General features: G+C 44.0%; 1 protein-coding gene across 1 annotated transcript; it reads right to left on the reverse strand.

Moving 5' to 3' along the window:
- Positions 1 to 3,662: 3,662 nt before the first annotated feature.
- LOC137277140 (uncharacterized) lies at positions 3,663 to 27,022 on the reverse strand. The gene is made up of 8 exons (XM_067808809.1): positions 26,798 to 27,022; positions 25,125 to 25,208; positions 9,855 to 9,917; positions 9,246 to 9,383; positions 7,754 to 7,974; positions 5,434 to 5,480; positions 4,637 to 4,698; positions 3,663 to 4,155 (listed from the first exon to the last, which is right to left on the reverse strand). The coding sequence occupies exons 1-8, from the start codon at positions 27,000 to 27,002 to the stop codon at positions 4,133 to 4,135; spliced, it is 843 nt and encodes a 280-aa protein (XP_067664910.1). The 5' UTR covers positions 27,003 to 27,022; the 3' UTR covers positions 3,663 to 4,132.

Below are 27,022 nucleotides of genomic sequence, written 5' to 3' on the forward strand. Positions count from 1 at the left end.
TCTGTCTCAATCTTAAGCTGATGTAGATGTGTTTTGCCGAGCTCTAACCATTCTTGTGCAAAAACTGATCTTTGAGACAAGAGGAATCACTCAAGTGGTTGCTTTTGGATCTGCGTGAGATCTGAATCACTCAGGTCAAAAGATAGTTCGGAGTTCTTGGTTGTCTGGTATATGCAGACCTGGGCTACGTCACAATGACAAGATATTTGGGGGGAATTAACTTGGCAGAGCTGACTACTCGGCCATCACCTTAAAAACAGAGAGAAGGCTGTTGAGTCCCTTGAGTCTTTATTCGTAGCAGAGTGAGTAATTACATATAGAGAGAAATTTCAAACAATAATAATATACACGGTAGATACAGTAGATGTCTAACAATCAAATATAAAATTAGCGACATAAGAGTGGTACTGTTACTTGGTCGAAAGCTGTACGACTGAGTTGGTAGAGTTCAAATATCTGAATCGCGCGTTAGGGCGCATTACTGGTTGTTAAAACAAATACGCTTGTGCAATTGCAAAGTAAATTGTGTATTATACTAGACAGGGATTTATTATGTCTTATTCTAGCTACTGTATATCATACAGGGACTGCTGATACTTACATTTACGGCATTCTAGCGTTACTGATGTATTTACATATACATGTATTTTACATACTGTATTATTCCAATACCGTAAATGCTTAACCGTATGATAGACGTATCATAGCCAATATTCGCATGAGCCGGTATTTACGTGAGATTACCTGCGGGTATTTACCACAATGTACACGTACTCATACTGTGTAATGACTGTCTATCACTTGGCATATCAACAGTCAATGTACAATTGAACTAACAGACTAATATCTACATATATACATATGGAAATTAATTAAGCAACACCAAATTCAAAGACACATAAAAACTTAACAAAGTTTAACGAAGTAATTTTGATGATTGATTATTCAATTTTGATGTATTGACATACAGCATGAGCTTTTCATGGGTTGATATGACGCGCGTGAAGCTTGCACAGCGCACGTGCATTGCTTTAACCTCAACTTTCGAAAAATGCACTTTTTCCCTGGGGTGTTTACAAGCGCAGGTTGTCGATTGCATTCGGTTTTTCATTCATTTCAATGTCATGGCACGTAAGAAATTATCAGAGGCCACTCGTTGGCAAATAATCGGCATGAGGAATGCTGGTATGTCTCTAAGACAAATCGGGACTCAAATCGGACGACATCATTCCATAATTTCAAAACTTTTGAAAAAATACCGGGCCACTAATGAAGTTAAAGACCTGCCTAGACCAGGAAGACCCAGGAAGACCACAGTCCGGGAGGACAGAGCTTTACTGAGACTTGTACGGCGCAGGTCCTTCGACTCGAGCTCTCGGTTGAGACAGGAGTGGCTTCCAGGGAGACCCATCTCGAACAGGACTGTTCGGAATCGTCTGAAAGCTGCAGGATACCGGGCAAGGAGGCCAATCAAGCGACCCAGACTGTCTCCAGCCCATAAGGCAGCCCGACTGGCCTGGTGTAATGACCGTTTGCACTGGAAGATTGCCTCTTGGAGGAAGGTCCATTTCTCAGATGAGAGCCGGTTCTTGCTGCACATGGTGGACGGTCGTACTCGGGTCTGGAGGCAGAGGAACACAGCAATGGCTCCACGGAACATCCAGGAGACTGTGGCCTTTGGGGGAGGTTCCGTTATGGTATGGGGGTGCATTTCCATGAACTGCAAGTTGGATATCATTACCATCCGTGGCAACCTTAACGGTGTTCGTTACCAACAGGAGGTTCTTGACAGGGCTGTGGTACCTCATTTTGAGAACCATCCTCTGGCAACGAGACCCATATTTATGGACGACAATGCTAGACCTCACAGGGCGCATGCTGTAAATGATTTTTTGCGGCAAAATGCAATTGACAGAATTCCATGGCCTGCCATGAGCCCTGACCTCAACCCCATTGAACATTTGTGGGACTTTATTGGCCGTCGTGTGAGGCAGAGAGACCCACCAGTCCATAATCTCAACGAATTGACGGCTGCCCTGCATGAGGAGTGGAACAGGATCCCCCAGAATCAGATCCGGAGACTCATCCAAGGAATGAGGAGGCGTCTGGAATCGGTGGGGCGTGCGCAGGGAGGACACACTAGATATTGATGAAAGTCGGTGTGCAGACTCTCAGATGACTGTTCTTTCTTTCCATGTGACATTTGTGTTAATACACCTGACAACAACGTCTGTGGATGAATAGTAAATTGTGTCCATTTTTTCATGAATTTAAGACAGTTTTAAGAATTTGGATTTCGTTGCAATAAAGCAAAGTCTTGATACTTTTTCCCTTTAAGTTGTTTGTCAGAGATCGTCTGTTGAATAAAAAAGTGTCAAACTATATCAACCCGGCATATTTTGATTGTCAGAACACTTCAAAGTTGCTCCAATAGAAAAAATTGGGGTGTTGCTTGATTAATTTCCAGGTGTATATAAACACACTATTTGCATCTATGTTGCCTTGTTGTATGCTGAACTATATACAACTACGGTTAAGGCTATGCAAAAGGGAGAACACATAAGTGGAGTGCACACAATATAACTACAAGACCTTAACTAGTGCAGTAATACAATCTTACCTTAAAAACAGAGAGAAGGCTGTTGAGTCCCTTGAGTCTTTATTCGTAGCAGAGTGAAGTGTCTGCTACTGGACTCAGTATATATAGGGACTCAGGCCTTCTGTGGAAGTATGAAGTTACCTAATACTGTAACTGTAATCCAACATCTTGTGTATTAATTGCAACTATGTCTATTTCATGCAGTGCACTGACCACTTAAAATCATTCATATCACTACGCAACGGACATAAGCTATTTACAATGACGTTGCACCCGGCCATGCACAGCATGCTATGGCCTGGGGCATAATCCTAGCGTAGCGGCCGGTTGACTGAGTTGCATAATTCAAACTTACTTATGTGTGACGGCCAGTTACGTGGTCCGCCAGTCTGAATGTTTTCTGATTGTTGAATAAAATATTGATGTAAATACGCAAGTTATTATTGAAATATGATCACCATAAATATGGTCTAATTACGGTGATTTTAAGACTATGACACTTGTGTGTGGTCCGCTAATGTAGTAAATATAAGCTACATAATCCTGTTTATGGTCTCTAGAAATGTCTGCTAAAATACCTACAAAATCTGGAATACAGACTTCCTAGCTAGTGGAATGTTGGTCGATATGTATGTCGGCTGACTATAAGGAATCGTCACTCTGAATGTCCCTAAATATTACAATTAGGAGATAAACGTACTGTGTTGGGAAATCAGAGGTATATAATGAAATTATAATAGCTCTAAATTTGATTTAAAACCGAACGCGTAGCGTGAGGTTTTAAATACAAAATTTAGAGCTATTATAATTTTGTTATATACCGCTGATTTTTCAACACAATACGTTTATCTCCATTCTACCATTACGTGTTATTCAGATTTTAAACAAATACTTAACGTATTGGAAAATCAGAGGTATATAACGTGATTATATACCTCTGGATGACTTTGATTAACCAATCACAATCCAGTATTTACTGAAGTCATGATAGAATTTCATTTCACATAACATTTTATATTTCAATTTCACACATAAAACATGCATAAAGTAGTATTTGCATCTATTATTTTATCAAATTGTATAAAATTTATTTTAATCTGAAAGACATGTTAACATATTCAATAAAAGTTTACAATAAATGTACAGTTTCATGTTTAGGTATTTCGTTTTCGAACAAGTAATAAAGTGGTTCAACATTTTCTTCGAACAAATCTGATAGGCACAGATTTTGTTAACATAATTATTACACTGTTATTATTTACAAAGAAAAATCAAAACAATATGCTATCACATGCCTTCTGTATAACTTAAATTACTTGCTACACAATTTCATCTAACGAAATGTTGTTAGATAATCTTCTCAAGGGGCTTCGGAACCCCCGCTACCCTTCCCTTGATCCATCTGTGATGTCTACCTGAAGAAAGGAGTTGGTGGACTTTTCTCATTGTTCTTCCTATTCGTCACATCAACTCGCTTTCTTCTCTTCCTATACTTGATTACTCCTCTACTTCCTCCTTCCGTTCCTCAGCGTGTTAATTGTCCGAATCCTCCTCAACTGAAAATAACAGAGAAAACAGAAAGAACATGACATAAAGTGGACCGATGTTTCATGTTTTTATGAGTGTTTGAAACAAGACTTGGCATTTACGACTTATCTGTCGAGTAAAGGTTTATATAACATGAGAACCATTATATGCTCTGATGGTGAGAGGCGGTATCCGTTTCCCACGGTGCATAACGGGAAATCTCTCTCTCTCTCTCTCTCAACATATTAGTGGTGTGCGTGCCAGTAGCGGGACACACATACAATTTGACAGTGCTGACTCACAGAGACAACATGCTCAGATTTTTCCACAAGCACACCATCTGTCATTAGGCGACCGGGGATACTGAAAAACATAAATTCCCTGAGGGGCATTTCCCCGTACCCTTTGGACTTTATTACTCCTCCGCACCCCTCTTTTCCAAAATTATAGATCCAAAATTCTGGATTACATTTTTGCTTATAAGGTTGTACTTCTGCACATATCTCAAACCTTTGTGAGCATGATGTTTTGATGATGCTTGCAGTGTTGTGGCACACAACTTCCTCCTTGGACTGCAACGACAAAATATCGTCATGGGATCACAACTGACACTAAAGATTTTATTCTGATACTACGGTATCTCATGGATGAAATGCCATGCTATTTGTTGACATACTTCAATTTGAAATCGTGTTATATTATGAGTTGGAAGATTAGAAGCTCTAAAGACCAAGGGACACTTGTAAACCAGTTCACGAGAGAAACTTCTCCAAACAACAATAAGGTGTTAAAAAATGTGGTTGTGACAAGTCTGATATGAAGTGACCAACTGAACACAAGACCTTTCCTGATTCACGATCATTGATCAGGGATGAATAGTACTGTTTTGACCTAAAACATCCCTGAAAACTTTGCAATATACGTCCGTAACTGCAAACATGGGTCGTGCAATTTTAACAATTTCGCTAGCCTTAACGCCTGTGAATCCGTGGTTGAACAGACACAATGGCGTGTTTACAATTTACAAAACCACGCTTGAGAATTTCATTCACATCAGTTGAATGAATTTCGTTGTCATCGAACCAGTTTTATTTCACATGTCTTCAATTACCTAGTGGAGGTGATGTCCGCGAGTGCATGTGGTATGTGTTCACACGGATGAAACGTGTCCACGTAATTTAATGTCCGTTGATTTAGGTTTCAGATCGATCATGGTCGGTATTCAAGCAGTTCTGAATACCAATGAGTGGTGCTAGAATAGCTGCTCCGACATTCCATGTAAATGTTACTGAAAGTTTTGGTTTTACCTTGAGCGGAGTATTGGCCAATGGCTGTCAGTTCTGTTGAAGTGTTCCTGAAACCATTGATAAAATATATTTGCAAATTTACATTCTGATGATCTACAGGCCAAATACCATTAGGAATGTTTGTTTCCAATTTATTTTAATTTTAACAGAGACACGTTATTAAAACAACGGCGAAATGTTCATGACGTTTCGTACAATTTAAACAAAGAATACGAATCATCCCACTAACCGATTATGTTGTTAGACTCTGATTGTAAAGCTAGTTGACTATTGAGTAAAGATAATGCCATGGCAAACTGACGTCACCCTAAGACGTACATGTGTCATGCCCTTACATACAATAGAGGATACACATAACGTGTTCATATTATGATACGATATTACCACCGGAAGCTCTCGTTGTGCTGTATAGACCACAGAAATGCCAATTCTGTACCTCACAAATGGATTTTGAGGTCATTGGTATTGACCTCCTTGAGGGATTACTTGCTTTACTCAAGTCTTTAATAAATGGCTAGTCATCTCAACCTGAGAAGTATTCACGGGTGTCCATGCTGAACTCCGAACACAGTTCAGATAGAAACAGGAATATTTCAGGGCGACGCGTTTGCCCTTTGCTTTTCGGTTCATCATTATGTTCTTACAAAGAAGGCAAGGGAACCCCCCACCTTTACCTGGATAAACTTAATGCAACAGGGCATTTCACACTAAAACAGATTTTTCTTGTCGAGTCTTTCTCGAAGGACAAAATGGCATGCCCTGTAGGCTCGAGAAATGCAACAGTCTCACACTTTTACGAGGGTTGGCTGAAAAGTTCTCAGCCTAAGTGTTTTTTCCCCACCAGGTAGAGACAGGTGTTTGCCACCAATGAGGACAATCATTTAGTGAATCATAGACACAAGAACTACAAACGTACTAATAGTTATATCTCAACTACAGCTCTTTTGGTAAACCTACCCTCTGAAATCATCAGAAATGGACAAAACTGAATACAGGGCAGTCATCAAGTACTTGCAAAAGAAAGGGATGTCCCCAACACAGATACATGCTGACATGGTCTCCACTCTAGGGGATGATGCTCCTTCATTTTCCACAGTAAAGAAGTGGGCTGCAGAATTTAAGCGTGGCAGACAAAGCCTTGATGATGACCCACGCGCAGGAAGGCCTCCAACAGCAACCACTCCAGAAAACATCACGCGAGTTCTCGATATGTTGATGGACGATCGACGATTGACTACTCGACATATTGCTAGTGTAGTGGGCATCTCTCATGAGAGGGTTGAGCATATTATCACCAACGAATTAGGAATGACTAAAGTTTCTGCAAGATGGGTGCCAAAGCTCTTGACAGCAGAACAGAAACGTGTCAGGTTGCAGACGTCCCTTGACAATTTGCGTCGTTTTGAAGCAGATCCCGATGATTTTGTGGCACGATTTGTAACCATGGATGAGACCTGGATACATCAACCAGAAACAAAACTACAGTCAAAACAGTGGAAGCATCCTGATTCACCAGCTCCGAAGAAAGCCAAGTCTGTTCCTTCAGCTGGAAAGGTGATGGCATCAGTCTTTTGGGATTCCAGGGGTATTCTGCTCATTGATTATCTTGAAAAAAGGTCAAACTATCAACGGCAGATATTATGCTGATCTACTGAACCAGTTACGAGAAGCAATCAAAGCCAAACGACGAGGGATGATCGCTAAAGGTGTCCTCTTCCACCAAGACAATGCGCCTGTTCACAAATCGGTGGTGGCCATGTCAACAATCCGCGATTGTGGCTTTGAACTCATTGACCATCCTCCTTATTCACCTGAGTTGGCTCCTTCTGACTTCCACCTGTTCCCCAAAATGAAAAAGGAACTCGCTGGTCGCCATTTTGCAAGTAATGATGACGTCATTTCCGCTGACTGATTTTTTTAGGGTAGCTGAAGAAGATTTCTTCCTGACCGGGATTCGGGCCTTGCAGCATCGCTGGCAAAAGTGTGTGAACTTGGAAGGGGACTATGTAGAAAAATAAATTACAAACGTGGACTTTGTAACTTTTTTCACAGTGAGGCTTAGAACTTTTCATCCAACCCTCGTATCTTCACTCCGCTTTCAGGAGACAGGCCATGATACGAGGGGTCAGTTTCAAGGTGGCGCTAAAAATAATACTCAACGGTTTCTAATTGCATTTCTACATTCAGTAAAAGTGTCTTTCTTCGCCAGGTCAGTTCATGGCTGCAGCACAGTCATCATATAACGTTCCCGTTCTGTCGCTACCAACATGCAATACTTTTGAAAGTAATGTTTCATTTACCAAACACATTACCGACATACCCTGTCTGCACTCATGGTTACATGTATTTTGGACAGCTTGTCAGTAATGCGCTGGACGTCGGAGCTGTCGTGCTGACCATCATCATCTTCCCAGCCCTCACTAGAGATGGCCAGTGTCAACGCTGTCAACAGGTACTTCCTGGCTGCACGTGAGTAAGAGAGTTGCATGGCAATTCTTGCCAGTGATTCATGGGCGTGAATCCTGGTGCGTGTGTCCTGTGCTAAAAAAAGTAGGCATGAGTTTAGTTTTACGACGCTGTTAGCAGTATTCCAACACACCAATAATCTCCTTCAATTTCACTAAACACATGTAGGGATTTGAACCCGGTTTTCCGTGTGATGAAGGAACTGCTTAACCACTAGACTACCCCATTGCCCCCGATTAAGTATGAAGCATGCTGTTGATACAGATCAGAACAAAAGGAAGATGGAATGTTGTTCAACTCAGCGGTGCACATCACTACAAGAACATTACTCATGAAGACCTAAATCAGGCCAATGAAAACCAGGCCCATGATGGTTGATAACATGAACAACAAGCATTAAAACACTTATAATCAGACTTATTACCATCGATCCTCATTAGCTGATCTGTGTCAGCATTACGCTAGCCACACGTAGGTTTGGAGAACATATGGTCAAACGGAAGCCCATCCTCAAGACGACACGTCTTATACCTTGGCACAATGTGGCTGAAATATTGCCGATGTGACGTAAAATGTTAACTTATAAGGAATTTTACTGTTTAAGAGGATTGTTATGGTTGATAAGTTGACGAGACAAAAAGTATAAGAAATCCCTAAGAACCAGCAAATTGTAACCCAGACAAGTCTAAAATATTCAATAATACGTACTGACCAAAGAGCAAGATACAAAGATTCGCAACAGAGGTTTCTAGTACAATGCAACTGAGTCAAATCTAAATTAATGGGTCACAAATATAACATCAACTCACCAAAGTCTTGGTTTTTAGTGAGAAACAGTTCTACTAAATCTTTCACAGCGAGCTATCTTGAATGTAGTTCAGGCTTGACGAAGAGGCTGACACAAGTAGATAGGCTCCTGTGCAAGTCCGTGTGTGTGTTGTCAACACAACAACCAGCCTTTGTATACAGTAACTGATTCTTGGACATTCTAGCGACGTATGAACCTTCGATCGGCCATGTTTATCAACAGTTGAAACACACCGAAGGCAACAAACTTTAAAGCGCTACATTAAAGGCGTGTCGCTAAAACACTATTACTGATCATCCGAAATGTGACTCATAATAACTACGTGTATCACTCAACACTCCAAATACTGTGACCTATTAATAATTATAACTTCATCAATAATAATACAACTTAAAGAAATGCACTCTTGGAACAGGATTAATTCAGTAAAGTTGTAACAAGGAATTTGGTAAACAAGAGCTGATGAAAATTAACGAAACTAAAGGTAAACTAACACAAGAGTATGCGTAATCCTATTGACAAGGTGTTTCCAATTTACCTTCCTTTGCGTATATGTCCGCTTGTGAGAACCTCTGCTGGGCACACATTATGTCCCCCAGCTTGAAGTGGGCGTGTCCCAAATTGAGGAAGCTCCGGGCAGCGCCTGCAGACGCTGCTTGATCCTCCTTCAGTGCCTCTGTCAATAGCAACTAACAGAATCAGTCCGCACTGTTACCGGACGCAATCACACAAACCTGAATGTATATCTTGGCACAAATATTCTTTTGAAATGTTCTTAGTCGTTCCCTTTAAATAAAAACAAACAAAAAAAAAACAACAACAACAACCCACCCCCCGAAATAAAAAACCAAAACCAAAACAAACAAAAAAACCCAAAAAACAAAACAAAACAAAACAACAACAACAAACAAATTACTTTTGGAACATACATCATTCAGCATTAATGGCTTGATTTCCTGATTTGATTAATTGACTTAAAGTCGTGATATCTCAGCCGTTTTCAAGAGTCCTACCTGACATACATAGTGTACATTTAAGTAGTTTTACAATCATGTTTTATGGATATGCAAAATCACGTTTCACTCTTAGAATCACATCAATTTGTGTGTCGACACTGTAGTGTTCAGCACGGGTGCTGTGGTCTTACCGTGGATCACCCATCGTCCCTTATTTTCAATCTGCACCGTGTACAGCAGTCTTTCACCATTTCCTGTTAGTATCATGAACACAAACATCAACTCAAACGACACCGTATATGTATCTAGAATGGACTAGAGTCACTATATCGAGACTCACGTCGCTCTACTCAATGCCCATATACATTTCTACTATTCAGTTTGAGCTAATGAAGATATCAATAATATTCTACTGCTCAATATAAACCTGAAGTGTGCCTCTCACTATATATTAGGTCATCTCTTGTTTTCCTAGAATAACTGCATTTTAGGTTTTTGTTTTGTAAGGACAGGTTTTACTTTTCGTTAGTCAGACCTCTTCCCTGGTTTTACTTGTCGTTAGTAAGACCTCTTCCCATGTTTTACTTGTTGTAAGACCTCTTTCCAGGTTTTACTTTCTGCAATCATCTTTTAACTCTATGAACACCAACATTCAAATGATATATGAGTGTTCGAAATCAGTTGAAAAATATCGTTCAAGAATAAGCTGTAAGTTCAATTTTTCCCTAGCAAGACTGGAACTGCATCGCTCAGAGGATGAAGGCAGACGTTCTGCCAAACGGACACTGACCCGACGAAGGATGTGGGGCTTGACTTATCTGGTTGTAGTTACTGTCATTAAATTGATTTTACACGCACTTCAGTTATTCTTATGTAGCTTCATTAAATGATCATCTGCATTGTAATTATCCATCATTGACGGTATATATGTTAGAGAAAACACTTCTCGGCGTGGCAGACAATGTAAAACCACCCGGGTCGGGAAATCCCAAGGGGCATTACTACAGTGTGAGAGACAAGTATAAACTAAAACAGTAGTATATACAATGGGGGTTTTAAAACACTTTCAAGAAAAGTCTCTACAAAGCCTTATTTACTAAATAAGGCTTTGGTTGGGCCCTTAGCTCTTGCTACTATTACCCCTACTACTTAACGTGTGTTGGAGGTAACACTGTGCCGTACGGTACGATAAATAATTCTTCTCTTACAAACCCCCTACCCGGCCCATCCCTCAAGTAGTACAAGTTAGGTTCGTCGGCTTTTATATCCACTTTATCTATGTTGTAAGTTTTGACTGACCATATAGGATCGGTGGCCCGCTTACGGCTATCACCCTCGTGTTCCCCCGGCTGGTATAGATACCTCACTAGGGCCCTATCTGGTATCTGTTTCTCCTTCCCACGCAATGGAGCGGCCGACTCTGCAACTATTGATTTTAGTTTGATAGCGTCTGCCGGTTTCTTACCGGTGAGACGGGTGACTTCATGGTTGATTGCCGACACCACCTTGGGTAACCTCGTGACCCATTCAGTCGATCGTTTTCCAGGGGTGACCATCTCCCTAGCATACTGATGGCCGAACAAGCGCTCAGCCAAAGTCCTATTAAATCTCTCAACTATGGCTTGGCTGCGATGGGCTCCGGCCGTGCCACGCCTGACCTTTGTATCGTGTTTGGCTAGCAGTTGTGACACGGCACCCATGAACTCCCGTCCGGGGTCAACTTGCAGCTCTGTTGGCCACGTCAGCGGACTGCGTTTGTATATGCGTTCGAATCCTCTGGCTACCTGGGCCGAATCTTTCGTGGTCAAGGGTTCGGCTTCCTTGTAACGACTGGCTACGTCCACTACGGTTAAGGCATACTTGTACCTCTTGTCGTGGGGTAGGAACAGTAGGTCTGCCTGGTGAACGCTATTAGGTATGTTAATACCGAACCTCCTTCTAGGCACGTAGCGTGGTGCCGGCAAATAGATCTGCCACAGGGCTTGTTTTTCAAGCCACGCTTTGGCTTCCTCCGGGGGTATTCGCGCTATTTTAGCTAGCTTATCTACTGCGCTAGCTCCTTTCCAGTACCCACGCGGGCTGTAGTAAATAGCCTCAAATTTTTTCATGTCCATACGCGTATGTGTTTATCCCATCAATAGCTATCCAACGTTTCGTGTCCATAGGCGACAGGGACGTCTTGTTTATAGTCAGTCCGTATATCTTATGCCCATCACTTCTAAGTGTGTTCATTTTATGCCTAAAGGTACGGGTCTTGAACAGGGCTTCCTTGAATCTGGCGTGTTTGATGTGTTGTTTCACCACATACTTCTTAACCCCCTTAGCCTTCCGGATCTCACTATTGTCGGCTTTCAGTATGGAGTACATCTTAGGTCTCAAACCTATGTACTCGGCTATGGGCGTGCCAGCACACTCGTCCTTCATCTTACCTAGGACCTTTTTATTTACCGTACTGTGTATGGTATGGGTCTTAGGGTAGTCGCTGGTGTCGTATAAATCGAGGTGTTTTTTCATGTCCTCGTACACGTCCTCGGTTCGAATTTCTAACAGCAGGGAATCCGTGTCAGTGTACAGCACTTCACACCTGTCGCCGTACTGTTTCTTGAGCTCGTTGTAGTAAAAGTCGTACATCAGGTGTTTGGATAAATCGAGGATGCTCATCCCCACGTAAACAGGCCGGTTGAATTTTATGTGGCTTTTCTTCATGTGTAGGGCAACCAGGTTGTCTGTGAATATCTTACTACGGTTGAATGCCGGACTGGCTATCAATCTCCTGAGCTTGTCTTCCTCACTGGACCGAACCAGCTTCACGGTCACGCGTTTCCTCAGGTTCTCCATAGTCTTACCAAACACCGAGTTGTTCATGAGCTTGTAGAGATTTTTCTCAAAATCACTGGTGGCTTTTTTTCGTAGGTCTGTGTTCATTCTGATGTAGGGCTCCATCCATGGGCTCTGGTCGAACATGAGCACCCTGTGTATTTTGGTCAGCCTCAGGTACAGCTGTAGGTTGCGATAGTGAACGATGTACTTGGTCTTATTCATTAAGTTAGGCACGAGTTTTTCAACGTCTGTCACACGCCCACCTAACAAGTTATGTTGGTACTCAGACATCCAGTCTGGGTTAACCCTCATACGTTCGGGGGCCAGGGGGTAGCTGTTGTGCGATGTGTGTAATTCCTTGGGATACTCTAAGTCAACCTCGAGGATATACCCTTTGTTCGAATCTGGTGCAACCCCCATAACATCAACGTGGGGTACCCATTCGAATCCCCCTGTAGGTAGATACTGGCTCATGGCCCAGCCGTACAGGTTGTTTGCGTCGAGGTAGAGAATGTGATTGGTTGGTTTGTTAGGATCGTAACCTTTCACGTATTGATTATTTGCTTTCGCGTATCGTTTGGATGCCATGGAAATCCCACCTCGCAAGCCTTTCTCAATGAATAGGTGCATGTCGTAATCTGTGAGCAATTCCAAATTAACTCCGGTCTTTTTAAGCAAGGCGTCCCACGACAGACCTGGGCTGGTGTAATACCATGCGGGGTCGAGTTTATACTGCTTGAAACACGTCCGCCTAAACGTCTCAAACACGTCGGCTAACAGCAGTACATCTGTCCTCAAGTACAGGTCGTGATAATCACCCAGGTTCTTACAACCCAGTTTATTCCATACGTTAGTCGCGTGCGAGTAATCATCTTGTGAGACGGACGCCTCATTCAGCTTGCTATAAAAGCAGTCAATAGGGGGTAGTCTGGTCTCGGTGAACTTGACCCAACTATCCATGTACTCATAGGGGTACACACCCTTCCTCATAAGCAGGGGTCTAATCTCGGCGTCTGTGTATCGATCGGTGATAGGGAAGGTATTGTTGGCCTTGACCAGACTGTCGAGTGACGACAGGAGGAACTGAAACGAGTCAATGAACCTAAGTCCGTTTAAGCTGAAGGAGATGTATCTCTCCATGTTGTTGGGGATGCACGTTATATTACCATCGATTTTCGCGATGGCCTGCATGATCAAGTGTGAGTCGTACCCTCTCAAGTTGTGAAAGACAACGGGGATGTTATTTGTCTTAGGGTTGATTTTAAGCTTGAGGTTGCACGCGCTGTGAGCGGCGCCTCTATACTTACCAGTTATGTGGCAGTGATCTCTCACCGAATCACCGTTAAGTGGTGAGTCACACACGTGACAGTTAGTGCTACTAACGTGAGCTAGCCTGTCGACTCGGGTCATACGCATGGGAGCGATTCTATACAATGCATTCCTAATAATTTTTTCTTCCTCCTGCAAACACTTTAGAAACCTTTCAGCCGCGTCAGGGCCCCTATACACTACCGGAGCTTTCGTTTCCCCGTCACAACGGACGACAATGTATCCAAACCCACAGGCTTTATGCTCTTGTGTTTTGTGGGTGAAGGGGGCCTCGCCGGCGGCACCACTGGGGGAATCCCCCACCACCAAGGCTTCGAGGTCGGCGTATATGATATAAGGCACAGACATTTGGTTCTTGTGGTTACCGAATTTTAGGATATTATCACCTTCCTTAGGCATGTCGACTCGTATGGCCGTCTGCCCCACACCTTGACAATCATCCCGGTGGGATTCTAATAAATCAGCTCGTGTGAAGCCATGTAGGCATCGTTCACAGAAGTGGGTCTTTTCTCTGTGTGCCGATTGGTCATACAACAGCCTGCTAAAGTGTTTTATCCATGTGTAGTGATACTTGTCACCTCGCTGGATCATGAATATATTGATAACTTGGCGATCATTCACCGGGCTGACCCTGTGTACTATTGTTGTGTTACCTTCGTGCCCAAAGACATTTATAGCCAGATTATTCTGTTTTTCTACTTTAGTGATCTGGGATATGGGGGTGGGTTCATCTATACCATCCCAGTTGAGCCCATCTTCCTGAGGATAATTAGAAGACCTGTTCGGATTAGTGTCAGCTGGAAATAAGGCTGACCTGATAGCTAACCTCAGGCAATCGTTTCCTCTATTCTTAACGTTTACTATGGCATGTTTGTTCCTATAGTAGGGGGGCAAGCCTAGGTATGATCCGCCTCTGAACGGCACGTAGTTAGCTGTGTCTAGATAGACATTATCGATTTTATCTACAGCCCACCCGGACCCCAAGTGTGTGTAGCGTTCTAGGTATTCTCGTATCTGCTGAAAACTGGTATCGATTGATGCGTCAATGGTCTCTGTATGTGTGACGACCTCTTGTTTACCTCGGAAGTAAGGCTGAACATATTCAGTGGTACTCCCAACCTGCTTATCGAGCGACATTTTCACTGTGATCTGAAACTTGATACTTCCTAGATTATTTAGTTCCTGGTTGACCTTATCAGCTATCAGAGGCTTGATATCTGTAATGTCTATGTTTCTATCAACGTGCATGCGCCAACCTCTCAAATAGTTGCCTACAGCTCGCTCAGTGCGCACGAACTGTAGGTCAATAGCTCTATTCTGTCGTAATAATTCTACAAGCTGTGGTTTTCTCATACGGGAATACCCAGCTAAACCCAAATCGCGTGCTTCGGCTTTCAGTTGTTTTACTGTAGGCACCACCACTGGGGTATGTGATAACAATGCGACTAACCCGGCTCTCCCCAGGTTTGAATAACCCGTGTATCCAAGCTGTTTTGCTTGAGCTTTTAATTGTGTTACCGTAGGAGCTTCTAAACCTAGTAATCTCAACAATGCTGACTTCCGCATTCTAGAATACCCGATCACACCTCTCTGTTTTGCGACCCGCTTAAGCTCGCGTACAGTAGTCATAGTGTTTACACCTAACATAACCAATGTCTAATTGGGTCACAAAAATATTTCAATTGAAGCAGACGTTTATGAAAGAGACCAAACTCGGGTAGTCGGGTCCAATTCTAGTAATTCTGTCAAATCGTCCCACGTACCTGGTAAAATATATAGTGTGGCTGTTTCAATCCAGTACTCGCACTGTTGGACATAGTATTCCTTGAAGTTGTGCATGTATTCCCCTATACTTGTAAAACATTTTATTTGGTATTGAGTTGTGATATCCTGCTCCCATTCGAAGGGGCGAGTATACTTAACACCCTCTTTAATCCATACCACGTCCAATATTACCTTAAATCTGAAGCTTCCCCATAAGGCCAGTTCATCTTTGAATATGTTTTTAACTAGAGATTCGATCTCAATTTCCACAGACATAGCTATACGTAGGTGTGTATAATCTCTAATTGGAGTCTATCTTGAGCAGTCGCCTACGTTCTTTTATGTAGCCCTTTTTATTCTCGTAGATGAGTTGATGTCTGACTACGTTCGCTCCGTGAGCTTTACATAGACAGTAGTGTCCTTTAACCCCGATACCACACACAGAACACGTGTAGTTAGGACTTCCCATATGGAAACAACAGAACCCCTGATTCCTGCATTTCCTACCACAGGCCTCGGTCTTCCCCATAAGTATGTATTCGCATCGGTATGGAGCGGGTCTCATGTTTACTTATATAGGTATTTAATTTAATTGCTTCGCAACCAACGCAGTAGCTGCTATGCCCAACACTATGAAGCCCAGTTCACGATTCATTTGTCCCTTGGATGGTGTGTAGTACTGAGCGAGTGTGTGTTTATTGAGCGGTTCCAATCGTTTACCAGTTAGTAGGTAGTATTCTTTCATTGCTTCATCGACATCGTTGAATGTTTGAACGGCATGCTTTTCACGCTGGAGTTGTTCGTTAATAAAATCGATCCTCTGGAGGCGTTTTTTAGCGTACTCGGCCTGTGCCTTTTGTAATTTCTCAGTAGCGAGATCGTGCCGCTTCCTTTCTTCCTGTATTTCAGCCGCGTCTCGTAGTTTCGAGAAGAGGAAATTACTCCCGGAAAATGCCAGGGCATTCACTAACGCCCCACCGACCATCATAGCTATCGTGGCCATCCTATATTTATTTCATTATATTTTCAGGTATTATCCCTTGTTTTACTAGGATGTCTTTTGTGGCCATCGCCATACCAAGGTTCATTATGAGCATACCCATATCCTGCAGGTTGAAATCTAGCTTGATAGTTGGTTGTTTAAGCACCATTTTAGTCAACCGAGCGTACCCTACGGCTAGACTGGCGACCACTGTGGCGTGGTATGCGTCGTTGACGAACGTTTTCCCCTCAGACATTATGTATATATAAAAATATTTTAAATTATAACATGATATGCGGGTCGACAGTGGGAGGTACCACCTCACTGTTGGGGAGTACCCCCACGTTTCCCCCACGTCCCTCACGTGTATATAACCACGAGATAGCCAAGGCAGCAGTTACGCCTACAACCAACAACAGTCGGGGGTTGGTCACTGTAATAATTTTATGTTGGTTACACCACCGTTTTTTACCGGCAGCTACTCTCTTAGGATTCTTCTGTCTGGTTACTGTTGGGGTCACTTCCCCCACTGGTTCCCTGGTCTCCTGTGAAGGGGTCACTTCCCTCACTGTTGGGGGTGTGGGGGGTACCCCCACTGGGGTTTCCCTCACTGTGGGGGGTATCACCTCGGGAGCAGCATCCATCTATACCATTATTGTTTTTTCTCTCAAATTGACAATGCTTTGCCGTGATAATCGCCGCCGTCACTGGAGCCAACAACATACCATATTTGTGGTACAACCCGCAGCTGATAGAACTCACGGCGTGTTCGATAAAAGGGTCTTTCTCGAGGTCCTCCCACAGGTAAAGTCGGCGCTCTGGTGGAATGGGAAGGAAGTATGATACAATACCGGTGTATATCTGGGTCATAGCCGATCCTATTGTCTTTGTCATTTCTGCTCCGAGCCGGGACTCGTATCTAGCGTACAGCTTATCGATTTCTTCGGCTGACATTTTGTGAATTTTATCCGGAGTGTAGTCTCCAAAGTAATGTTTGGCTTTGCCGCCAACAGCCAACGCCACCAGTTTCTCTCGCTTGTCATCATCCACTACCCCAGGTACCAACAATTGTTCGAGCAATTCCTCACACTCCATCTTATAATATAACAAGTAAGATTTAGTTTTAACTATATAATACCCGATGCAGACAAAACACAGAGAAATGAAGGTTAAGTTGCACACAACAAACACTTCAAATATCATAGCTATACTTAGCATTTGCTTAGCTTTAGCTTAGCTTTGCTTAGCTTTAGCTTAGCTTTGCTTAGCTTTAGCACACCCTATATGCTACTGGTTGGTCGGTCTTGAGCACGAGCTTAGCGTGTTTAGTTTCAGCGAGCTGTTTCTTCACCCGTTCCCGTTCTAATTTGCTCATCACATCGTTCTCTCTCAAACACTCCTCGAACGAATCCCTGTCCTTGCAGTGAAATAAGGCCACCCATCGCGTCTGCTCCCTGAGGTCTTTCAACACCGAGTTGAACTTCTGCGTTAGCACCCAGACGCTGTGATTTGCATGCCGGCCGGAGAAGGCCAGGTACGATAGCATGTCTCTCTTTTTTGTTATCTCGCGATTAGCGCTGCAGTCGTCCAGTATGAACAGCGTCGGTTCCCCTTTAAATTTCTCGTGAAGAGCTTTCAACCAGTCCTGCAGGCGTGTTCCAGGGTCGATTTTGTGTACGTCCGGGTCCGTCATCACCCAAGGTCGCGCGTACGTTTTATTCATGCTCAGAGTAGGGCACATGATAACGATGTTATCGAACACATCCTTGTAGTAACCCTCCAACATATCCAACACGAAAACGGTCTTCCCACAGCCAGTCTGCCCGCACACTATGGCGCAGTGTGGGTCAGTGGGGAGGTCAATAGATGGCTTGCACGAATCTCCCATTGTCTATATTAAGTTGCGCGTCCATAATAACGTACAGATATAATTTCAACTTACCAGCGGGTTGAGCCTTCTTAGTAATCTGGATGGTTATCCCTTCGCTGCCGTTATCTATACGGCGCCCACTACCGTGCAGTTTATCATCATCCGTGGATCGCATGTCCAACCATAGGGCGTACTTGGTGGTCAGGTATTCACCGATCTGCACGGAGCCGAGGTCCAGGTCCTTTGTTATATAATCCCCCACTGGTAGCTTTTTTATCTCATCCCACTGCTGGTGTGGTCTCATACCATGACTGAACAGCTGGTTGGGCACGCCCTCGATGGTCACTTCCACCTTTTCAATCTCGGGGTTGAAAAACTTCTCGCTGTCCCTCCGGAATGGCTCGTAATCCTCCACTGGGACGACCAGGATACCTTTCATCGATCGCGCCGGCACGTTCAGGTTGATATTCCACACAGTGTCGCTCTTATCTCGCACGACTGATCTATGCCTCAGTACGCGATCGTACAGGATAGCCATCTTCCCAGAGTACTGGCTTCGAACCTGCCTGGCCAGCTCCGGGCTAGTGACTATGTCGAACTCCAGAGAGATGTTGTCTATGGCATAACTGGCCTCATCACCGTTCGGCGTACGCACTACTTTGCTATAGTCGTTAAACGTGAGCTCGTATTCGAGCCTATCACCCAGCGCGGCCTGGTAAAACGGCGCGTGTCCCGTGAGCAACTCGAAGTCGAGCGGCACGCAGAATCGATTCCCGTATGCTCGAGCGATGGCCTTTTCACCGTCCGATAGCTTGTCTAGCTGGTCTGTCGTGAAGGCATACCCTATGCGCGACCGGGTTGATTTGCTGATACCCTGGTACACATCATTGACTCGTTCTCCCTCGCTTTTCCAGAGATCCCCGTAGCAGTGAAACACGTCGCTGTCGTCGATACTCAGCACCTCGTTACCGCTGATCTTGACGGTCGTTTTCTTGATGATAGCTCGACCCACGTTCCGCACTAGTTCGCGTTTGTCGTTGTCGGAGGTCAACGTGATATTGAACGCCAGTCGAACAGTGCCTGGTACAATGAGGTCATTCTCACCAAGGTTTGGAAATCTAACCAGCAGAGTTTGATTCTGGTCTATCTTGCTGGGATTGTTGGTGATGGTCACCGACTGGCGCACGGCTCTGGCGCCTAGTGGCTCTCTCAATCTTCTGAAAGGATCTAATTTTCTGCCGTACATTGTTATATAAAGGAAATATATTTTTAATACTAATGGATGAAGACATACCTATGGATGATATGTGGGACTATAGTGCCCAGGCATTCAATGATGACCAGGAGACCTCATTCTCGCAAGGTGGCTCACTCATGGAGGGCGCCGTCGACGATTATTACAACGCAGTTGAAAATAAATCCAAACTCAAGTCGTTGGAAAGGGACTATTCCAGGTTTACCCTCGATAGCAATGGCACGCTGCGTTTGAAGGCTCACCCGGAGATCGATCTCATGCATAAACACACGAGAAAACCGCTTGCCTTATCAACACTGAGCAGTCGATATGGGAGTGACTTTGTCAGCGATAAACTAGGCTTCAAAGATTACGGTGGCGCGCGACCTAAGCAGTATCCTCCGAAGTTAGTTCAAAGTCTGGAAGGTATCAGGGACGCCACATCGGATCAAAACATGACTTATGATATTGAAAAGGTGTTGGCCGACTACAAGAACAAGCCCTTCCCGGGTCTCGAAATTACCTTTCGGGAACTGAAGGGGTTGGACCTGTTGATGCAAACCATTCGTGGTCAGCTCTGGAAAAGCACGGCCAAAATGAGTGAGATAGACGACCACATTGCCCATGAAAAGGAAAAACTCGGTGAAACTGAGGACGAGTCTATGAAAGCCACCATCGAGGAACGAATACGTAATTTGGAAGATGAAAGGCAGACCTGGTTGGAGACAGCGTCCGGCTACAAAGAGAAGCTTAGATCCCAGACCAACCGTGTGCGGGAAACCATCAATCAAGTCCTCCACCGAGACACCACGTTAGCAGACAGGATTCGGATATTGTTCCGGGAGCAAGGGATCACCATCGCCAGTATTCTGACTGCATTGGGTTTCATCATATCAACCCTGGTGGTGTCACTGACAGGGGGTACCCCTGTGGGGCCTGCCGGCGGCGGAACCCCCGGCGGTGGTGTTAAAGACTGGATAAAAAAACTCGGGGAACGCCTAGCTAAACTGGCTGGTAAAGCCGCCGAAGCCCTTCCCGGTATCCTGGGTAGCATCGTCTCGTGGTTGTTGGGCGCTCTGGCTAAAACTGCCACGTGGCTCAGTCAAAACCTGTGGGCAGCCATCGTCGCTGTGGCGGGTCTGGTGTACGTAGCGGCTAAGAAATTTTTAACCAAATAAGTCCCAAAGCTACTCCACCAACCACCAGGGCCGTTTTATTATCAATATGATTGGAGGCCTGAATATGGGTGTGTGTGGGGGGTACCTCCACATGAACTTTAGACTCCGGGGGCGGCGCCACTATACCCGTTTCACGTGGTGGAATGTGTGGGATATAGGGGGTGTTAATATCGGGGTTGATACCCAACTTTTGATCCGCCGTGGCTATGACTATTTTGTTGTTATAACCCACCACTTTTTTTACTCTCAGTTGCATATCACTCGGAGCCATGTACAGCCCCACGCCAAACACGTAATTGACTTTCGATCTGGCGTATTCTAACACGTTTTGGTAACGGTCGATGGCCCGCGGGAGATCAACTGGAGAATTGATAGCATCCTCAACGTTGGCAACGAACTGTTTCTGAGCGTCGTAAGCAGTTCGCTTACCGAGGATGTTGGAACGCGTCATCGACTGCGCACCCAACAGCGCCCACACGTACGTTCGAATCGAGTCGTTCAACCTGACTACCCCGGCACGAGTGAATCCTTTCGACGTATCCAGCATAAACATTTTCCACCCGTCTGCGGTTGACTGCTCTACTTTCTGGATTATGAAAGCAACACCACCTTCAAAATTCATACGATCATCCCTCCATTCATTACTCGACAAAGCAAAGTCCTGCCTAAGTATACCTCGTTTCACTAAATCATCACTTGCATCTTTCACTGGTTTTGGTCCATATTTGGTAGGTTTAGGAACAATATCATCTAATACATGGAAAAAATTCTCAGTACTAAACATTTTTCGTTTCATAAAGTTTGTTAGTAAATCTTTCTTAAATGCTTTTACTGAGAGCCCATCACTGTAAGGAATACCCAACCCGTGGTTCAACCCCGGCAAACGCCAATCCGTCTTCGGGTTTATTTCGAATTCATTGCAAATATGTTCGTAGGCCCGTCTATCGTACGGGTTGTTTGTTGCGTCCCACGCTTTGTCCTGTGGGAGGGGGGCGCTGATCTCTTTAAGGATACGTCTGACCTGGTAGTACACGTGGAACTTGAACACAGACTGACTCAGCGGTCCACGCCGAGTGTCGGTCAATGTCACACCACACCCCGTTGTAGCGCACCACACGGCAAAGTTTAATTGATTCTGCCAGAACTGCATAGGGTTGTTGAACCAAGCGTGGACTGCCTTGACGTTAGTCACCGAAAGCTTATACTTATCGAACACATCTAAAAGCTGGGCATTGAAATACAACCCAGGAGCAACCACGATCTTCATGGGGGAGAAATCTACGTCCAGTTTAGGGTAAAACAACATTTTAAAACTCTTATATAATGAGCATATATACTCTAACATGTACATAACACTTCCAGGAATAACGAGCGGTGAGGCCGTTCAGCTGATGCACGCGATCGATAACACGTCAGGTCAACTCGAAGTCGCACTCTGCGATATCACCTACCTACCGCAATGGACTAACATCAACGCCAGCAACAATAAGCTGTTCGTCAGTGGAACTCGCAGCCAAATAACTGACGGCTACTACAGCGTGTGCTCTCTAAACGACGAGGTCTTCAAACCCCTGGGAGCCGAACTCAAGATGAACGACTCAAACGGTACAGTGGTGTTAATCAACAACGGAAGAACCTCCTTGAGGCTCGGCCGACCATTAGCGAGGATACTCGGTATGTCTCCTGACGAGATAAAACCAACAACAACCGTCACAGGCACGAAGTTACCCGACCTAGTACCGTACCGAGAGCTGTACATTCATCTCGGTCAGGTGAGCACAACGTACAACATTCAAGGAGGTCACCCTTCCACTATACTGAGAGCAGTGTCGGTGAAAACTGAGAAATACAACGACGGTAGAACCGAGTCGTTTTCACCACGGCAGTATAAGAGATTAACCCAGGGCAACATACCCGAGCTGATAATATCGGTGTTAGATATAAATCATAATCCTGTAAATATAGGATACCTCAGCTTAACGCTTCATGTAAAATGACCAGCGCACAAGGGCCCGGAGTGAAAAAATGCGTCAATATCGGGATCTCCGACCTCGGAGACACGCGTGGTTTCGACGCTCCCGGAGTAGATGGTAAATCGTACGCCTTGCAACTGAAAAACAACATTTACAAACGCGTTGAAGTCTCCGGTGGAACCCTAAGTGATATAGTAGATACCACAAGAGCAACAGTCAACACTAAGTACGCCCTTGTCAACACCGGTGATAACTGGATAATATACCCATCGTTCGGGGGTAAACTGTTCGACTTAGACGATGTTGAGAGCACTACCGTCGCCCGAAACAAGCCATATATGCTCGTCTTCACCGAAGATGACAAGTGGGTGTTGTTACCCGATAACGACTGGTTTCTCAATATTAGACTCGGCTCCCCTTACGTGTTTACTGATAACAAAGACAACCACCTAAACAAAGTCGTGAACAATGGAACCATGCTCGTGGCTTACGTCCCAACTCAGAGACGTAGCGTAGTCGTCAGCCCACTCAACACTATGGCAGCCCACATGCTATCGAGTAAACCGGCCATACAAAACGTGGCATTGCAGTTGGTGTCTGAATTCGAAGGCGTGGTCAAGATACTAGAGAGTCTACCGGCAAACTCAACACTGATCATCAAAGTCTACCTAGGGGAACCATCGGTGAATGATGTCGAGATCGTGAAGGGGATCAAACTCGGGTGGGTGAAACGACACCAGTATCAAGTTTGCAACGTTTACGTGCGGGTGAGTGTCGGCTCCAACACCAGTCTGGAGGGAGTCAACGTGATCGTGGAAAACAAGATATCACTAACCAAGATCTTCCTGCCTGACAACATACACTTCATGGGTATGAAGTTCACCCCTGAATTATTATCAGAAAACCAGTTGGAAATTATATCGTAATAGTATAATAATGACCAGTCATCCCAACACTACGCTTAACGACCTAGGAGATACGGAGGGATTCGATCAGCCTGGTGAGGAAGGTGAATTATACATCCTGCACTTCAAAGACAACGTGTACAGACGGGTGCCGTTACCAGATTTAAAAGAGCCCAAATGGCTGATCAACTTAACATTCACCTCACCTTATATCACATTAAATAATGTGTTTGTCTCTAAGATTAAGAACAACGGTATCTGGGCCGGGGATTTCATTCCGGAGAAGGCATTAGTACACATAGAATCTATTGGTCCCGAAAAAAAGGGGTTAAGTGCTTATCCAAACAATAAATTAACATTTAGCAGTAATCTTGATAGAATATCCTCCCCTTTCACCCTCATCATAGAAGTCTTCTTTACGTCTTTATTCGATGGAAACCCCCCAATAGTACACCAAATTTTACCCGGGGTGTCAATACGCTGGTATGGCATACACATAGACCAATATTGTCGTATTGTTACACAACGGGATACCACGGGTCCTATAAACCACTTAATAAGCCTCAGTGGGGTTTTTATTACAACAGGAAAGTCTATTAGCCTCTCACCTATTGCCCTGACTAGTAGTCTAGAACTTGTAGACTTCAAATTCATTGATAGACTTTTAACTGAAACCCAATTAAAATATCTTTCAAAATATATATTATAGGATGGGTCTGTACCCAGTCGTAGAGGAAGTAGCGAAGACGCTGGAAACCGTAGATGGGTTCCGCTTGAGGCAGTTATGTGATGTGAAACGTCAACTAGAACAAGACCGTGACACGCGGAAAGCACTATGTAAGAAGTACAATAGAGCTTTCAATATCGTGGACGGGGCTGACACTACCCTTATGGCAACCAGCATGGGACTAGGGGCGGCAGGTGTTGGATTGTTAGCTACCATCGTGGCTGCACCTATAGTGCTAGGTATTGAAATAACGGCAGGGGTGGCAGGGTTGGCAGGGTTGGCGCTTAAGTTAGTATCACGCAGACTTCATCGTAAGGCATTGAAACACGACGAGATCAGGGTTCTGGCCGAAGCAAAGCTGAACACAGTGAGTGAGCGTATTTCCACGCACTCTCTGATAGTAAGATCTCAGAATCGTAGGCGGTTCACGTTAAACTGTTTCATTGATATAAACGTGATATAGGCACAGTGTTACCTCCAACACACGTTAAGTAGTAGGGGTAATAGTAGCAAGAGCTAAGGGCCCCACCAAAGCCTTATTTAGTAAATAAGGCTTTGTAGAGACTTTTCTTGAAAGTGTTTTAAAACCCCCATTGTATATACTACTAAAACAGAAGTCGTTTAACATTAAATAACAAAAGGAAATGTTTTTCGCAGCTTCTGGCTTAAAGTAACTCACCCGCACAAGTGTTCACCAATTTTCCGCTCCTCGGCTGCTTTGTCTCCGTCGTGTCACTTTCTTGTCTTGATCTGGCGTACTCACCTGCAGCAGAAAGAGAGCGTGGAGGAGTTCTTCTTCCTCAAATCTTTCCTACTTTGCCAACTGTATATATTCAGACAACTACCTAAAATAATTTCACGAAAGATAATTGTTCTGCTATGTTAAATAACTCATCACTCTGTACTTGGGTCGGCTTCCGCATGGACTTTTGACTTTTGATAATGAAAAATATGCTTTGAGGATGTTCAGACTGATATGGATACCATCTGGAAGCTTTCGGCGGTGAAGCGATTATAGACGGGCATGAACAGTAGCTTAAAGGTCACATGCAACCAAAAAATCAAACATAATTAAAACACATTTATCACTTATTCATGACGTATAATATACACTGCTTCTTTTAAAAAAACAAATAAACAAAATTATAAGCGTACAATCGCGATTCAAAAGTGCAATATTTTGTACTTGGGCTTACTTCCCCCGAAACGAAGCCCACGGGAGACCGAACCCAGTCATAGCTTGTGGATGTGCACTCAAGTGTAACGACGGCCTCTGATTGGCTGTTTCATTTGCTGATATGCTGAGGGTTCATTGTGTGTACAGAAAGGTGATCTGTTTGATGGGCATTTTAGAAGTATGGCGAGTCACATGAAAGTAAGATTCTTTATGGATAACAACTTCTTTTCGTGTACTTGATGCGTCGTTTCAGTATGGATTCATATACTGTTGTCAAACAAAATCATACACACTATAAGAAGTTGTTATCCATGAAGAATGTATATAGTGATGCTGGATTTTGAAAATACATGTTCTCTGAATTTCCGCTCGATCCAATAAAAAATCATGTCAGTAAAGATGGTAAACTACTGCGTGGCTGGAATCTGTCATTCGTCCAAGTACAAAGGAGGACTTGAAACTGACAAGAGTTTGCACCAGTTTCCGTCAGATCCAGTCATCCGAAAAAAGTGAATGCAGTTTGTTTGCAACTCACAGACATAAAATCATGTCATGTGTATCACACGTGCCTAGTTACATAATGTGGCAGAGACGGGGCTCGGGTGCACGAGTCGTAAATGAACTCATTTTCTTTATGTCGTATAGTCTGATAGGTGTTAAGCTCAAATTGCACGTGGTCAATGATTGAAGCTGTGTACTGCATGTTGTCATTAGCAGACAGGCAGGCAGACATATAGGTGTGAATAAACTAGACAATGAGCTTTCTCTGTGACAGAGACTGCTTACCACAATCAACAAGTTTTTTTTACGTAACGAGTAGATTATTTACTTGTTTGTGTACACAACCGAGATTAGACTACTGCTCACGACCTCAGATGCTGGGCATGCATACTGTTTCAAGCTCCGTGAACCTATTCACTGCGCATGCGTTATGGACGCAGCGCAGCACATCTGTTGAAACCAGTTTTCCCCCCTGCGCTGGGGGGAATTTAGTGAAACGTTTGAACTCCGATTTCGCGGGCTTTTTTTTCATCGCGTTTTTTTCAACTTTATAGGTTGAATTGGCATTTTTTATTATTTGTTTCGGTAAGTGCATACCTAAAGGTACCAGAATCTGCAAAGTTGTATTTTACGTTGCATGTGACCTTTAAGAAACATAATTATAAGATACATACCAAATGTTTTAATGGCGTCTAAGTGGCATTCAATGGCAAGTTCAAAATCTTCCTTGCTCCGTCCGTTCATGTTGCGTACCGCACCAATGTTCTGTTTCAACACGGCCCTCCTCAGTATAGATTCTTGGGTCTTGTTGGTGATCAATTCCTGTCCATTCTGGAAGCATTCCAAAGCTTTCTGGTACTTTGTCAGGAACGTGAACATCAGCCCTACCTCATTCCACA

The sequence above is a fragment of the Haliotis asinina genome, chromosome 3 (assembly GCF_037392515.1).
Source record: "Haliotis asinina isolate JCU_RB_2024 chromosome 3, JCU_Hal_asi_v2, whole genome shotgun sequence".
Taxonomy (NCBI): Eukaryota; Metazoa; Mollusca; class Gastropoda; order Lepetellida; family Haliotidae; genus Haliotis; species Haliotis asinina.

Excerpts from the sequence above, each read along its gene's own strand:
- LOC137277140 (XM_067808809.1), bottom strand. The coding sequence starts at position 27,002 with ATGTTCACGTTCCTGACAAAGTACCAGAAAGCTTTGGAATGCTTCCAG. Across the intron at positions 9,384-9,854 it reads GGGACGATGGGTGATCCACG|AGGCACTGAAGGAGGATCAA; the intron begins GTAAGACCACAG and ends TGCTATTGACAG. Across the intron at positions 5,481-7,753 it reads TAACCATGAGTGCAGACAGG|GAACACTTCAACAGAACTGA; the intron begins GTATGTCGGTAA and ends CAATGGTTTCAG.